Source organism: Bombina bombina, chromosome 4, assembly GCF_027579735.1.
Source record: "Bombina bombina isolate aBomBom1 chromosome 4, aBomBom1.pri, whole genome shotgun sequence".
In the NCBI taxonomy this organism is placed as follows: Eukaryota; Metazoa; Chordata; class Amphibia; order Anura; family Bombinatoridae; genus Bombina; species Bombina bombina.
In genome coordinates this window covers 592,432,449-592,446,618 of record NC_069502.1, presented here as the reverse complement: position 1 = coordinate 592,446,618, position 14,170 = coordinate 592,432,449, and the positions used below count along the sequence as shown (strand labels likewise).

The following is a 14,170-nucleotide window of genomic DNA, read 5'->3' as shown; positions in this document are numbered from 1 at the left end:
CTGGGGGTAAGGGCCACGCCCTTCCTCAGGATCGGCCTTTCAAGGCCAAAAATAAACCTAATTTTCGTCCCTTTCGTAGAAACGGACCAGCCCAAAGTGCTACGTCCTCTAAGCAAGAGGGTAATACTTCTCAAGCCAAGCCAGCTTGGAGACCAATGCAAGGCTGGAACAAGGGAAAGCAGGCCAAGAAACCTGCCACTGCTACCAAGACAGCATGAAATGTTGGCCCCCGATCCGGGACCGGATCTGGTGGGGGGCAGACTCTCTCTCTTCGCTCAGGCTTGGGCAAGAGATGTTCTGGATCCTTGGGCGCTAGAAATAGTCTCCCAAGGTTATCTTCTGGAATTCAAGGGGCTTCCCCCAAGGGGGAGGTTCCACAGGTCTCAGTTGTCTTCAGACCACATAAAAAGACAGGCATTCTTACGTTGTGTAGAAGACCTGTTAAAAATGGGAGTGATTCATCCTGTTCCATTAGGAGAACAAGGGATGGGGTTCTACTCCAATCTGTTCATAGTTCCCAAAAAAGAGGGAACGTTCAGACCAATCTTAGATCTCAAGATCTTAAACAAGTTTCTCAAGGTTCCATCGTTCAAAATGGAAACCATTCGAACAATTCTTCCTTCCATCCAGGAAGGTCAATTCATGACCACGGTGGATTTAAAGGATGCGTATCTACATATTCCTATCCACAAGGAACATCATCGGTTCCTAAGGTTCGCATTCCTGGACAAGCATTACCAGTTCGTGGCGCTTCCTTTCGGATTAGCCACTGCTCCAAGGATTTTCACAAAGGTACTAGGGTCCCTTCTAGCTGTGCTAAGACCAAGGGGCATTGCTGTAGTACCTTACTTGGATGACATTCTGATTCAAGCGTCGTCCCTTCCTCAAGCAAAGGCTCACACGGACATCGTCCTGGCCTTTCTCAGATCTCATGGATGGAAAGTGAACGTGGAAAAGAGTTCTCTATCTCCGTCAACAAGGGTTCCCTTCTTGGGAACAATAATAGACTCCTTAGAAATGAGGATTTTTCTGACAGAGGCCAGAAAAACAAAACTTCTAGACTCTTGTCGGATACTTCATTCCGTTCCTCTTCCTTCCATAGCGCAGTGCATGGAAGTGATAGGTTTGATGGTAGCGGCAATGGACATAGTTCCTTTTGCGCGCATTCATCTAAGACCATTACAACTGTGCATGCTCAGTCAGTGGAATGGGGACTATACAAACTTGTCTCCGAGGATACAAGTAAATCAGAGGACCAGAGACTCACTCCGTTGGTGGCTGTCCCTGGACAACCTGTCACAAGGGATGACCTTCCGCAGACCAGAGTGGGTCATTGTCACGACCGACGCCAGTCTGATGGGCTGGGGCGCGGTCTGGGGATCCCTGAAAGCTCAGGGTCTTTGGTCTCGGGAAGAATCTCTTCTACCGATAAATATTCTGGAACTGAGAGCGATATTCAATGCTCTCAAGGCTTGGCCTCAGCTAGCGAGGGCCAAGTTCATACGGTTTCAATCAGACAACATGACAACTGTTGCGTACATCAACCATCAGGGGGGAACAAGGAGTTCCCTGGCGATGGAAGAAGTGACCAAAATCATTCTATGGGCGGAGTCTCACTCCTGCCACCTGTCTGCTATCCACATCCCAGGAGTGGAAAATTGGGAAGCAGATTTTCTGAGTCGTCAGACATTGCATCCGGGGGAGTGGGAACTCCATCCGGAAATCTTTGCCCAAGTCACTCAACTGTGGGGCATTCCAGACATGGATCTGATGGCCTCTTGTCAGAACTTCAAAGTTCCTTGCTACGGGTCCAGATCCAGGGATCCCAAGGCGGCTCTAGTGGATGCACTAGTAGCACCTTGGACCTTCAAACTAGCTTATGTATTCCCGCCGTTTCCTCTCATCCCCAGGCTGGTAGCCAGGATCAATCAGGAAAGGGCGTCGGTGATCTTGATAGCTCCTGCGTGGCCACGCAGGACTTGGTATGCAGATCTGGTGAATATGTCATCGGCTCCACCATGGAAGCTACCTTTGAGACGAGACCTTCTTGTTCAAGGTCCGTTCGAACATCCGAATCTGGTCTCACTCCAGCTGACTGCTTGGAGATTGAACGCTTGATCTTATCGAAGCGAGGGTTCTCAGATTCTGTTATCGATACTCTTGTTCAGGCCAGAAAGCCTGTAACTAGAAAGATTTACCACAAAATTTGGAAAAAATATATCTGTTGGTGTGAATCTAAAGGATTCCCTTGGGACAAGGTTAAGATTCCTAAGATTCTATCCTTCCTTCAAGAAGGATTGGAAAAAGGTTTATCTGCAAGTTCCCTGAAGGGACAGATTTCTGCCTTGTCTGTGTTACTTCACAAAAAGCTGGCAGCTGTGCCAGATGTTCAAGCCTTTGTTCAGGCTCTGGTTAGAATCAAGCCTGTTTACAAACCTTTGACTCCTCCTTGGAGTCTCAACTTAGTTCTTTCAGTTCTTCAGGGGGTTCCGTTTGAACCCTTACATTCCGTTGATATTAAGTTATTATCTTGGAAAGTTTTGTTTTTGGTTGCAATTTCTTCTGCTAGAAGAGTTTCAGAATTATCTGCTCTGCAGTGTTCTCCTCCTTATCTGGTGTTCCATGCAGATAAGGTGGTTTTACGTACTAAACCTGGTTTTCTTCCAAAAGTTGTTTCTAACAAAAACATTAACCAGGAGATTATCGTACCTTCTCTGTGTCCGAAACCAGTTTCGAAGAAGGAACGTTTGTTGCACAATTTGGATGTTGTTCGCGCTCTAAAATTCTATTTAGATGCTACAAAGGATTTTAGACAAACATCTTCCTTGTTTGTTGTTTATTCCGGTAAAAGGAGAGGTCAAAAAGCAACTTCTACCTCTCTCTCTTTTTGGATTAAAAGCATCATCAGATTGCCTTACGAGACTGCCGGACGGCAGCCTCCCGAAAGAATCACAGCTCATTCCACTAGGGCTGTGGCTTCCACATGGGCCTTCAAGAACGAGGCTTCTGTTGATCAGATATGTAGGGCAGCGACTTGGTCTTCACTGCACACTTTTACCAAATTTTACAAGTTTGATACTTTTGCTTCTTCTGAGGCTATTTTTGGGAGAAAGGTTTTGCAAGCCGTGGTGCCTTCCATCTAGGTGACCTGATTTGCTCCCTCCCATCATCCGTGTCCTAAAGCTTTGGTATTGGTTCCCACAAGTAAGGATGACGCCGTGGACCGGACACACCTATGTTGGAGAAAACAGAATTTATGTTTACCTGATAAATTACTTTCTCCAACGGTGTGTCCGGTCCACGGCCCGCCCTGGTTTTTTAATCAGGTCTGATAATTTATTTTCTTTAACTACAGTCACCACGGTATCATATGGTTTCTCCTATGCAAATATTCCTCCTTAACGTCGGTCGAATGACTGGGGTAGGCGGAGCCTAGGAGGGATCATGTGACCAGCTTTGCTGGGCTCTTTGCCATTTCCTGTTGGGGAAGAGAATATCCCACAAGTAAGGATGACGCCGTGGACCGGACACACCGTTGGAGAAAGTAATTTATCAGGTAAACATAAATTCTGTTTTTGTTGTAGGCAGTGAATTATGCTTCTCCCTCAGTAGTATTGCCTTTAGAATATAGTGAATATGTTTTTGTTCTTTTAGGTGCATGGAACTGTGGGGGAGCCCTGGTGGATTTGGGTTGAAGATCCTACAAATGATCACATCTATCATTCAGAATATTTTCTTCTTCAAAAGAAACAGGTATTTCCTATGTCGTCATGTTTCCATTTGGCAGATGGAAGATAATTCAAAACATACTCTAAACAGTGTAGGAAAATTAAGCTTTTTTTGTATTTTTTTGCACTCTGATATTTGAATATTAGTTTCTGTGTGTTCTTTTCTTTGTTATTTTCAGCAGATCAAGCACTTTTAGAATATAATTTTATTTTGCAGAAATACAAGAAAAACATTTCCATGCTGTTGTTTATCATGGATGATATAGAAAAAAAAAGCACAATGGCTTTCTGCATTTTTTAAAAAAGTAAAAAAGCCTACTCACACCTTAAAGCAATAAAATGTGTGATCTTATACCTTTTTGGTTTTTAATAAAAACTGATAATTGATCAAATAAAATTTCATTTGTCATTGTTATGACAGCCCAGCTGGACGGATTATAAGACCACACACTTAAAAAAAGGATCATTGCATCTGACCTCACATCCATCTTGGAGGAGCTACCCTCCATTATTTTTTTATATACATGGTCCCATCCATTATTTGCTATTGTCATAATCACCTGTGCATCTGACCTCATTTAGTTCTTACATACCCCAAAGTCATTAGAGAGACTGTGACAGCAAATCCTTTAGCAACCATCTGCTACCTAGGGAGGCATTATACCCTCTAATTTGATAGAGGACTAGCCCCTCTTTTGTATGGTAATTTCCATCTTAATATGGGAAAAGTCCACAGCTGCATTCCTTACTTGTGGGAAATACTGAACCTGGCCACCAGGAGGAGGCAAAGACACCCCAGCCAAAGGCTAAATACCTCCCCCACTTCCTCATAACCCCAGTCATTCTTTGCCTTTCATCACAGGAGTTTGGCAGAGAAGTGTTATAAGATTTCGGAGGAGTCTTTTATGTAGGGTAGTACTCTTCGAGATGGGACTGGAGTTTTAAGTAGTCCTGTCAGCCTCTCAGTGAGAGCATGGATGAAAGTTAGAGTTCAGAGATGCAGGGAGAGTCTTTCTGCGAAACCATCCCAACTCATATTAACAGCTCCATAGGCAATCAGTGTTGACAAGTTTCGCTGACTGCTTTCTTCACTCAAGTCCATGTCAGAAGCGATGCTACTATCTGTCGCACTTGAAGGGCTGTGTTCCTGTTCCACAGTGTAGATTCTGGTAAGATCGTTTCATATTTTATACATGTATGATAACTCAAGAAGACAGGGTCACAGTGTGACTCCTTTTTATCTGTATAGATTCAAGGGTTAATATTTCCTTAGGGGGATTATTGAACAGGGGGGGGGGGAATAATCTTATATGTTTATTTTATTTTATGCTGCTTTTATGTGTGAGATGTTATGGGCTCATAGGCTGTTATGGAATATACAGGTTTCACTTTCACTTTGAGAGCCATGCAGCTTACAAGCTTGGCGCGCTTCCTCATAGCAGGGACGGTCCTGCATTGTGCACCATGTGATTCATTCCCTTTTTCCTGACCGGTGTCTATCACAGTGGAGTCATAAATCTCTGTACTGTCTGGGTCATAGAAGGTGATGAGTGCCCCAGCCATTGGGGTATAAGGGTGGCGTTTTTTTAAATAAAATAAGATGTTTTATTTCTCTAGTTCTCCGGTTATTACACTAGCGATGGAGGATTCTGTTACTTTAGAGGGCACTCCCACCATTCCTAATGAGTAATTCCTGTTTATATGGTGAGGAGGCCTTAGTTCTGCCCTCTCAATTATGTTCCATATGCCTTGATAATTTGATAATATCAAACATGTTTGATACCACGGAGCCGTCCACCTCTGAGGAGTTGTCATCCAGTGAGGTGCGTACCCTATATTCTTATATCTCTACACATGCAGTTTTCCCGCAGCATTACTGATCCTCCATCTGGAGGGGGCCTTTTTTCACCAGACGTTACTGTGCAGTTCAGACGGCAGTGTCTGCGGCCTTTAATGCTTTACCTCACCCTGCTAAGCGAAAGGTTACATATTGCACTCCTTCCCAGAGTACATCAGATAATTTATTGGATTTAACTGAGGGTTATCCGAGGATGAAGTTCTTTCTGAGACTTCAGAGTATGAACATTCTGGATCGGAGTCTGCTGCCTCTAAACCGCCGGCTGCAGAGGAACCAGACTTTAGTTTAGGAATTTATGCTTTCTTCTAAAGGTAGTTTTTGGCAAATTCAGAGGTTCCAGAGGCCAAATTGCCTGATGAACCTTTATTTCCTAAATTGGATAGAGTTTGAGGACAGGGTGGTACCTTATCCTTCCCTGCTCCTGTTAGATGGTGAACATTATTAAGAATGAATGGTACAGGATTGGATTCCTTTTCCCCCTCTTTTCCCTTTAACAAATTGTCCCCGGTCCTGGACTCTCAATGGAGTTGTGAGATTCCATCCCTAAATGGGATGGCGTTATCTTCACCCTTGCTAAACGTACAACTATCCCGCTTGTGGATTGTTTTTTTGTTTGAAGAGCCCATGGATAAAAGATGGAAACTCTGTTAAGAAAGATGTTTCAACATACGGGATATTTGTTTCAACTGGATGCGGCTGTTGCCACGGTTACTGGAGAAACTACCTTCTGGTGTGACTCCTTATAGGATTTGATCGGGGTGGAGGATCCCCTCGACGTTACTCAGAAAAGATTTATGGCCTTGAGGGTTGTTAATTCTTTTATCTGTACTGCTATTAGGCAGTTTATTCGCTTGAATGCTATGGCTTCAGCTTTTTCTGTTCAGGCCTGTCAGGCTCTGGCTGAAGTCATGGTCTGCGGATATGACTTCTAATTCTAGACTTCTTCCCTCCCTTTAAGGGAATGATTTTGTTTGTTTCAGGCCTAGACTCAATTATCTCCACGGTCACAGGGGGCAAGGGTGCTCTCCTACCGCAAGAGTATATGAACTCATCTAAGGGACTATTTTTGTTATTTTCGTTCTGATAAAGCCCATGTCAGCAGTCCTCCACTAAGCCAGAGCAAACCAAGAGCTCTTGGAATTTGGCTCAGTCCTGAAATAAATCCAAGCAGAGCAAGAAGCCCACCGGGTCTACGTCGGCTTGAATGGGCGGTCACCGGTCCTCTTCTGGATCGTGTAGGGGGCAGTATGTCGCTCTTTTCAGTCGATTGGTTCAGGGACGTGCAGGATCCATGGGTCCTGGAGGTCATAGCTCAGGGTTACAAGATAGGTTTTAAGTCTCAGCCACTCAAGGGCAGATTCCTCCTGTCTTCCTGACCAGAAAGTAGGGAAGCCTTTCCAGGGTGTGTACGGGATCTGTCCTCCAGGAATTATTGTCCCGGTGCCTATCGCAGTGAGAAGTGTGGAATACTATTCAAACCTTTTCATGGTCCCTAAGAAGGAGGGAACTTTCCATCCGATTCTGGAACTAAAGTGCTTAAGCAGGTTTTTAAATGTCCCCTCGTTTAAGATAGAGACAATAAGGTCCATTCTTCCCCTTGTTTGAGAGGGGTTGTTCATGACCACGATAGATTCCTGGACCAGCACTTCCAGTTTATTGCTCTTCCGTTTGGTGTAGCTAAAGAAATTGTTCGAAGAGTGGACCATTCGGAATATCTCCTGTCTTTTTCGATCCCATGGATGACAGATAATCTAGAGAGAGTTCTCTTGTATCAAGTACCAGGGTAGAATTCTCGGGAACTATAATAGTCTCAATAGACATGAGAATATTTCTAACAGACCAGAGACATTGCAAGCTAGCTTCAACATGTCTTGCCCTCCAGATCTCCTTAAGGCCATCTGTGGCTCGGTGTATAGAGGTGATTGGTCTCATGGTGTCCAGCTTGGACATCATTTCCTTTGACAGGTTTCACCTCAGACTGTTGCAACTGCACATGCTGAACTAGTGGAATGGCGATCATTCGGATCTGTCTCAACAGCTTTCTCTGGACAACCAATCGGGAGAATCGCTCTCTTGGTGATTTTGTTCAGATCACTTGTCCTGAGGGACGTCCGTTTCAAGACCATCCTGGGTGATTGGGACTACGGTTGCGAGTCTGTCAGGATGGGGAGCAGTTTGGGGTGCCAGGTAGGCACAGGGCATCCTGATCTCATTTTGGATCTTCTGGCAATATACAATGAAGGCTTGGCCTCTGCTGGGTTCGTCCCAGTTAATCAGATTCCAATCAAACAATATATCCTCAGTGACTTACATCAACCATCAGGTGGGAACGAGAAGCTCCCTAGCTATGAGGGAAGTATCTCGGATTCTGGTGTGGGGGAGACACGCATTTGTTCGCTGTCAGCGATCCACATTCTGGGTGTGGACAACTGGGAAGCGGATTTCCTAAGCAGACAATCCTTTCATCCAGGAGAATGGTCTCTCCATCCCAAGTGTTTGCAGAGATTGCAAGAGGAGGATCTTATAACGTCTCAATACCAAGCTACCCAGATAGGGGTCGAGGTACAGGGATCCTCAGGCGGAGCTAACAGATGCCATAGCGGTCCCTTGGAGGTTCAACTAATTTATCCTTTCTGACCGTTACCACTACTTCCTAGTTTTGTGGCTCGATACTGACTGCTCCGTCTTGGCCGCAAAGGATATGGTTTTGCGGATCTAGTGGGGATGTCATCTCCTCAGTGAAAGTTACCTTGTCGCAGGGATCTGCTGTACAAGGTCTCTTTGTTCATCAATGTCTAGATTCTCTGAGGCTGACTGCGTGGAGATTGAACGCTTAGTCCTAGCCAAGAGAGGGTTTTCTGAGAGAGTTATTTACGCTCTCATTCAAGCTTGTAAGCTGGTTGCTCGTCGCATCTATCATAAGGTGTGGAGGACCTACTTATTCTGTTCTCCATAATGAACTGGAGAAGGGCTTTTCTGCAAGTCCCCTGAAGGGACAGTTTTTGGCCCTGTCTGTGTTACTGCACAAGAGGTTTGCCGAGCTTCCAGATATGCAGCCATTCATTAAGGCTCTGCTGGGATCAGACCTGTGTTTAGATCTAAGGCTCCTCCTTGGAGTTTAAATCTTGTCCTTAAGGTTTTGCATCGGGCTCCGTTGGATCCTATGCATGAAGTAGATATTAAATTGTTGTCTTGGAAGGTTCTTTTTCTACTAGCTATTGCTACTGTATGCAGAGTCTATGAGATTGCTGCATTGCAATGTGACCCTCTTTATCTGGTGTTTCATGCTGATAAAGCTGTTCTACGAACCAAGTTAGGTTTTCTTCCTAAGGTTGTGTCAATCACTACATCAATCAAGAGATTGTGGTTCCTTTCTTATGTCCTAATCCTTCTTCGTCGAAGAAACGTTTATGTATTTCGTATTTCTGGATGTGGTTTGTGCCTTGAAGTTCTATCTTCGGGCCACAAAGGAATTTAGACAAACCTCTTTCTCGGTTTGTTGTCTTTTCCAGTAAGCATAGGGGTCAGAGTGCCTCTTCGACTTTCTTATCTTTTTGTCTGAGGAGTGTCATCCGTTTAGCATAGAAACGGCAGGACATAAGCCTTCTCTGAGGATTACGGCTCATTCTACGAGAGCAGTGGTTCCTCTTGGGGCTTCAAAAATGAGACCTCTATGGATCAGATTTGTAAGGCGGCTATCTGGTTCTTACATACTTTTTCCAAAATTTTATAAGTTTGATGTTTTTGCTTCTGCTGAAGCAGCCTTTGGGAGAAAGGTTTTGCAGGCTGTGGTGCCCTCAGATTAGGGTCCGCCTCTCTCTTTTTTCTCTCCCGTTAGCATTCCATGTACTCTAGAGCTTGGGTATATGTCTCCCACAAGTAAGGAATGCAGCTGTGGACTCTTCCCATATTAAGATTGAAAACATAAATTATGCTTACCTGATAATTCCATTTCCATCTGTATGGGAAGAGTCAGCTCCCGCCCGTGTTCTCCGATGGGCGGCCCTAAATTTGAAATGTTTTCTTCTGGCACCTTTTTCACCCTGATGTTTCCCCTACTGTTCCTTGTTCCCTCGGCAGAATGACTGGGGTTATGAGGAAGTGGGGGAGGTATTTAAGCCTTTGGCTGGGGTAAGCATTATTTATGATTTTTATTTTTTTATGTGGTGTATGCAGTTTTTATAGGATAGGGACATGATTTTTTAATTTTAAATGGGAGATCTCAGTCTCATGCCCCTTTGTGTGTTTCAAAGAGGAATAAGGACTCATCTGCCTTGTATTATAATCCGCTGTGTGCCTAGTGAGGTAGGGACCACCTGCAAATTAGCAGGGCATATTACTACCCTCTTTCAAAGAGGAAATCTCCTTCTTTCAACCGAGGTGCCTTATTCCTTGCGGGGTGGAGATAGAGGGCTCTATTAGTACCTCTGGTCACTCATCATTTAGTCTATGAGGAATGAGATGCATATAGAGACTAGAGTGAGATACACTCCAAGCATCATTGATAAAAAGGAGGATGTCATCTATGTTCAAGTAGTCATGGTATTCGTTAAAGGATCGTAGAATCATCAAGAAAAAAGAAATGCATGTCAGTCTTCTTTCAAAGTAATACATATTGAAAATATTTATGTTTATGTTCAAAGTTTTATTAAAATTAATACAGATGTATTTTAAATTACCCAATCAATATCTAGATCATACCTCTCACATTTAATTTATTGCTTCAGATATTTTGGTGTATGCATCCATTAGATAGTCATATAATATGATTATGATTGTGTATTTATTCACACTTTTTTTTTCTTCAAATCCATTACTTATTTAAATAAATTCCCAGTCATTTTTATTTTGCACAGCTTAGTAAATTATTATTATTTTTTTCTATCAGGTTGTCATGAAAGAACCACAACTTCTGGTTTTTACAATACCAATTTTTGAACCTTTGCCTTCACAATACTATATTAGAGCTGTCTCTGACAGATGGCTGGGAGCTGAAGCTGTGTGTATCATAAATTTTCAACATCTCATTTTGCCAGAAAGACATCCGCCACATACAGGTACAAATTTGTTTTCAGTACAACATGCTGTTTATTATTTTTGCTTATTAAAAGTATTGAAAAAAGTATGAATATTTCTCCATTGTTATTAGTTAGGCTGCGTTCCAGAAATAATTCTGCTTTACGTTTTTCTAGGTACATGTTATGAAACTTCTCATATACTGTTTTGTAGACCTCTATTATAAAGTCTTATATGGAATATGCTTTCAAACTGTTCATTGCTAACAGGCTATTTACGCTATAATTTTAAGAGAATACTACGTTTTAGCTTATTTAAAGGGACATTATAATTGGCATAAAAAGTGTACACATGAAAGAGTGGTTGTTAAAATCATTTTGCAAAATGCAAAACATTTTTAAATTTTAATTCAAGCTGGTAAAAGATGTTTGTGCACATTAGTTCACTGGCTGGTGAGGGTAACTCCTGCAGTTGTTTTTGTGGAGAAGGGTGTACCTCCCACACATTCAAGCAATAATATTGTTTACATATATGGCATGCATAAACTATTTTAAACGCTACTTGGGAAACATACAAAACAGTTCAGTACTAAAACAAATACTTGATGTAAATGTGTGCTTTAAAGGTTATTGTACAGTATTTCCTCCCATTAACATGTTCCAAATGATCCATTTTAAATACTGGAGTATAATAAATTGTTTACAAATATTTTATTTAGCTTTATTTTGACAAGTGAAATCACTGTTTTGCCTGTTGAAATTGCCACCTGTACTGAATACATCAACTCAGATTATCCCTTTAACACCTTCAAGGGGGTTAAATATCTAGTAAAAATTTAACTCAGGAGCCACAATGCATTGCCACACCTCAACAGGGCACAACCAGTGAACCAATAAGGAGTACATATTGCACTTTCTTTGCAGTGGATAAACAGAAAGTTAGTGATAGTCAATTGTGCAATAATAAAATGATGTAGTGCATATGAGCATTTTATTGTTACACTATGATGTCCCTTTAAGCTACAGATTGTGAGATTCAGAAGACAAAGCAGTGAAGATTTCCTTAGTATGTAGCAAATCCTTGGTTGCTTTCATCCTGAGCCAGTTTATCTTACAGCACCCTTATTCCCTGCACTTCAGGTGGCCTCTTGCCACAATTTCATCATCTTTCCTGCTATACCTGCACATTGAATTTTATATCAGATCATTAGTATTCAGTGGAAACCACACAGGGTCGCCTGAAAGCGGCTGACGTTTTGCTTTTAAATTCAATTTTAAGCTTTAGCTTTGGTCCCTTTTGTGTTATTATGAATCTTATAAGAAACTATGATCTTTCCATACTCATGAAAATTAATTGAACTTGGCAGTGGGTTTCATTAAGAGTGAATTAATTATATAAAAAATGTATAATTTCACAAATGGTATTGTTGCCTCTTTTTTTGTATTCACAAACAACTATAAAATCAGGTGTTTGTGTTTCTTTTACTTTATAGAATTATAATTTCACAAGAACCAAAAAGTATTTTTAATGTTATCAAATGAGGTTGTATTTATGTCAGTTATAGGACTTCCATTTGTATATTATTTATCTTTAGTATCTCTGTTTGACTGATATATTTGATGTTATTTATCAGAAATATGGCACATTCAGTATTGCTTATGTTCACCTCTTTTGGAAGTCAAAGGGACTTAAGTCTAGAGGGCTTATTCATATATATATATATATATATATATATATATATATATATATATATATATATATATATATATATATATATATATATATATATATATATAAAATTAAGTGAAGACATCACCAAATATTGAATATTTTTTTTAATAAAGTTATTTTCTAGTATGAGCATATATCTCTTGAATTGTAGCATTAATACCAAACCTATGTCCAGAACATAGGAATGTAAAATAAGCGTTTTGCGCATTGCGTTTCTCAATTTAGTTCTTAATGAGATTAGGTTATCTTGCATGAAAACTTAGTTCTTGAAATATTACACACAAAATATTAAAAAAAAATTAATAAACATACTGTAAAATATTCTAAATAATCTATAGAATATATCAATATATTTTACAGTATGTTTATTAATTTTCAATAATGTTAATTTTTTTTATTAATATTGTATATGTAATATTTCAATAACACCTTAAGAATACTAAGTTCTCATGTGCGCTAACCCTACCTCATTAAGATCTAAATTGAGAAACACAATGCGCAAAACTCATATTTTATATTCTTATGTTCTTCACATAGAAAATAATGTACTTTTTACTGTTAAATATTTATATTTTGCACGTCAGCCTTCGGGTCTATGTCGAGATAGTACACGCTAGTTTTATGCTCGTTGGGGTAGTGCACATCTTTTATATCTGTTTAACTTTGTTCGTGCTTTGGCTGGATTATACACTTCTGGTTAGTGCACGTATGATCAATTTTGTTCACTTTGGGTTTTGGCGCACTTTTTTCCCTTATAACTGTAAGTTTTTTTCACACTGCTGATTGTTATCTAGGCTTCGGATGTGAACTTTATATGTCTTCTGCTTTGTTTTGCTGTTTGGCTTAGCGTGCATCATACCTTTAAATTTTTTAAAGCTTCTTTAGGAGGGGGTAAGTTATTCCCATTCCTTAAAGGGACATTAAACACTAACGGCTAGATTACAAATTTTTGTCTGTAAGGCTTGCGGTGCTAACGAGCCTTTTTTTCCCACCGCTCCCTTAAGACAACGCTGGTATTACAGGTTTTTTTAAACCTGGCGTTAGCCGCAAAAAGGTGAGCGTAGAGCAAAATTTAGCTCCACATCTCACCTCAATACCAGCGTTGCTTAAGTTAGCGGTGTGCTGGCTAAACGTGCTCGTGCACAATTTCCGCATAGGAAACAATGGGGCTGAGCCGGGTGAAAAAAAACCTAACACCTGCAAAAAAGCAGCGTCCAGCTTCTAACGCAGCCCCATTGTTTCCTATGGGGAAATTAATTTTGTCTGCACCTAACACCATAACATGAGTCTAAACACCCCTAATATTACACTTATTAACCCCTAATCTGCCGCCCCCGCTATCGCTGACACCTACATTATATTATTAACCCCTAATCTGCCGCTCCGGACACTGCCGCCACCTATATTATCCCTATGAGCCCCTAATCTGCTGCCCCCAACATCGCAGACACCTACATTATAGTTATTAACCCCTAATCTGCCCCCCAACGCCGCCGCAACTATATTAAATTTATTAACCCCTAATCTGCCGCCGCCAACGTTGCCGCCACTATTTTAAATTTATTAACCCCTAAACCTAAGCCTAACCCTAACACCCCTCTAACTTAAATATAATTTAAAATAATCTAACAATACTACAATTAAATAAATTAATCCTATTTAAAACTAAATACTTATAAAATAAACCCTAAGCTAACTACAATATAACTAATAGTTACATTGTAGCTAGCTTAGGATTTATATTTATTTTACAGGCAACTTTGTATTTATTTTAACTAGGTAGAATAGTTATTAAATAGTTATTAACTATTTAATAACTTCCTAGTTAAAATAAAGA

At 40.9% G+C, this 14,170-nt stretch overlaps 1 protein-coding gene across 1 annotated transcript in view; it reads left to right on the top strand.

The window, feature by feature from the left end:
- The window catches only part of ASCC3 (activating signal cointegrator 1 complex subunit 3), a 1,409,126-nt gene that overhangs the window by 1,043,721 nt on the left and 351,235 nt on the right, over positions 1 to 14,170 (top strand). Inside the window, exons 24-25 of the mRNA XM_053710577.1 lie at positions 3,655 to 3,753; positions 10,475 to 10,643. Coding sequence (XP_053566552.1) covers positions 3,655 to 3,753; positions 10,475 to 10,643 — 268 coding nt within the window. The remainder of the gene's footprint in view (positions 1 to 3,654; positions 3,754 to 10,474; positions 10,644 to 14,170) is intronic.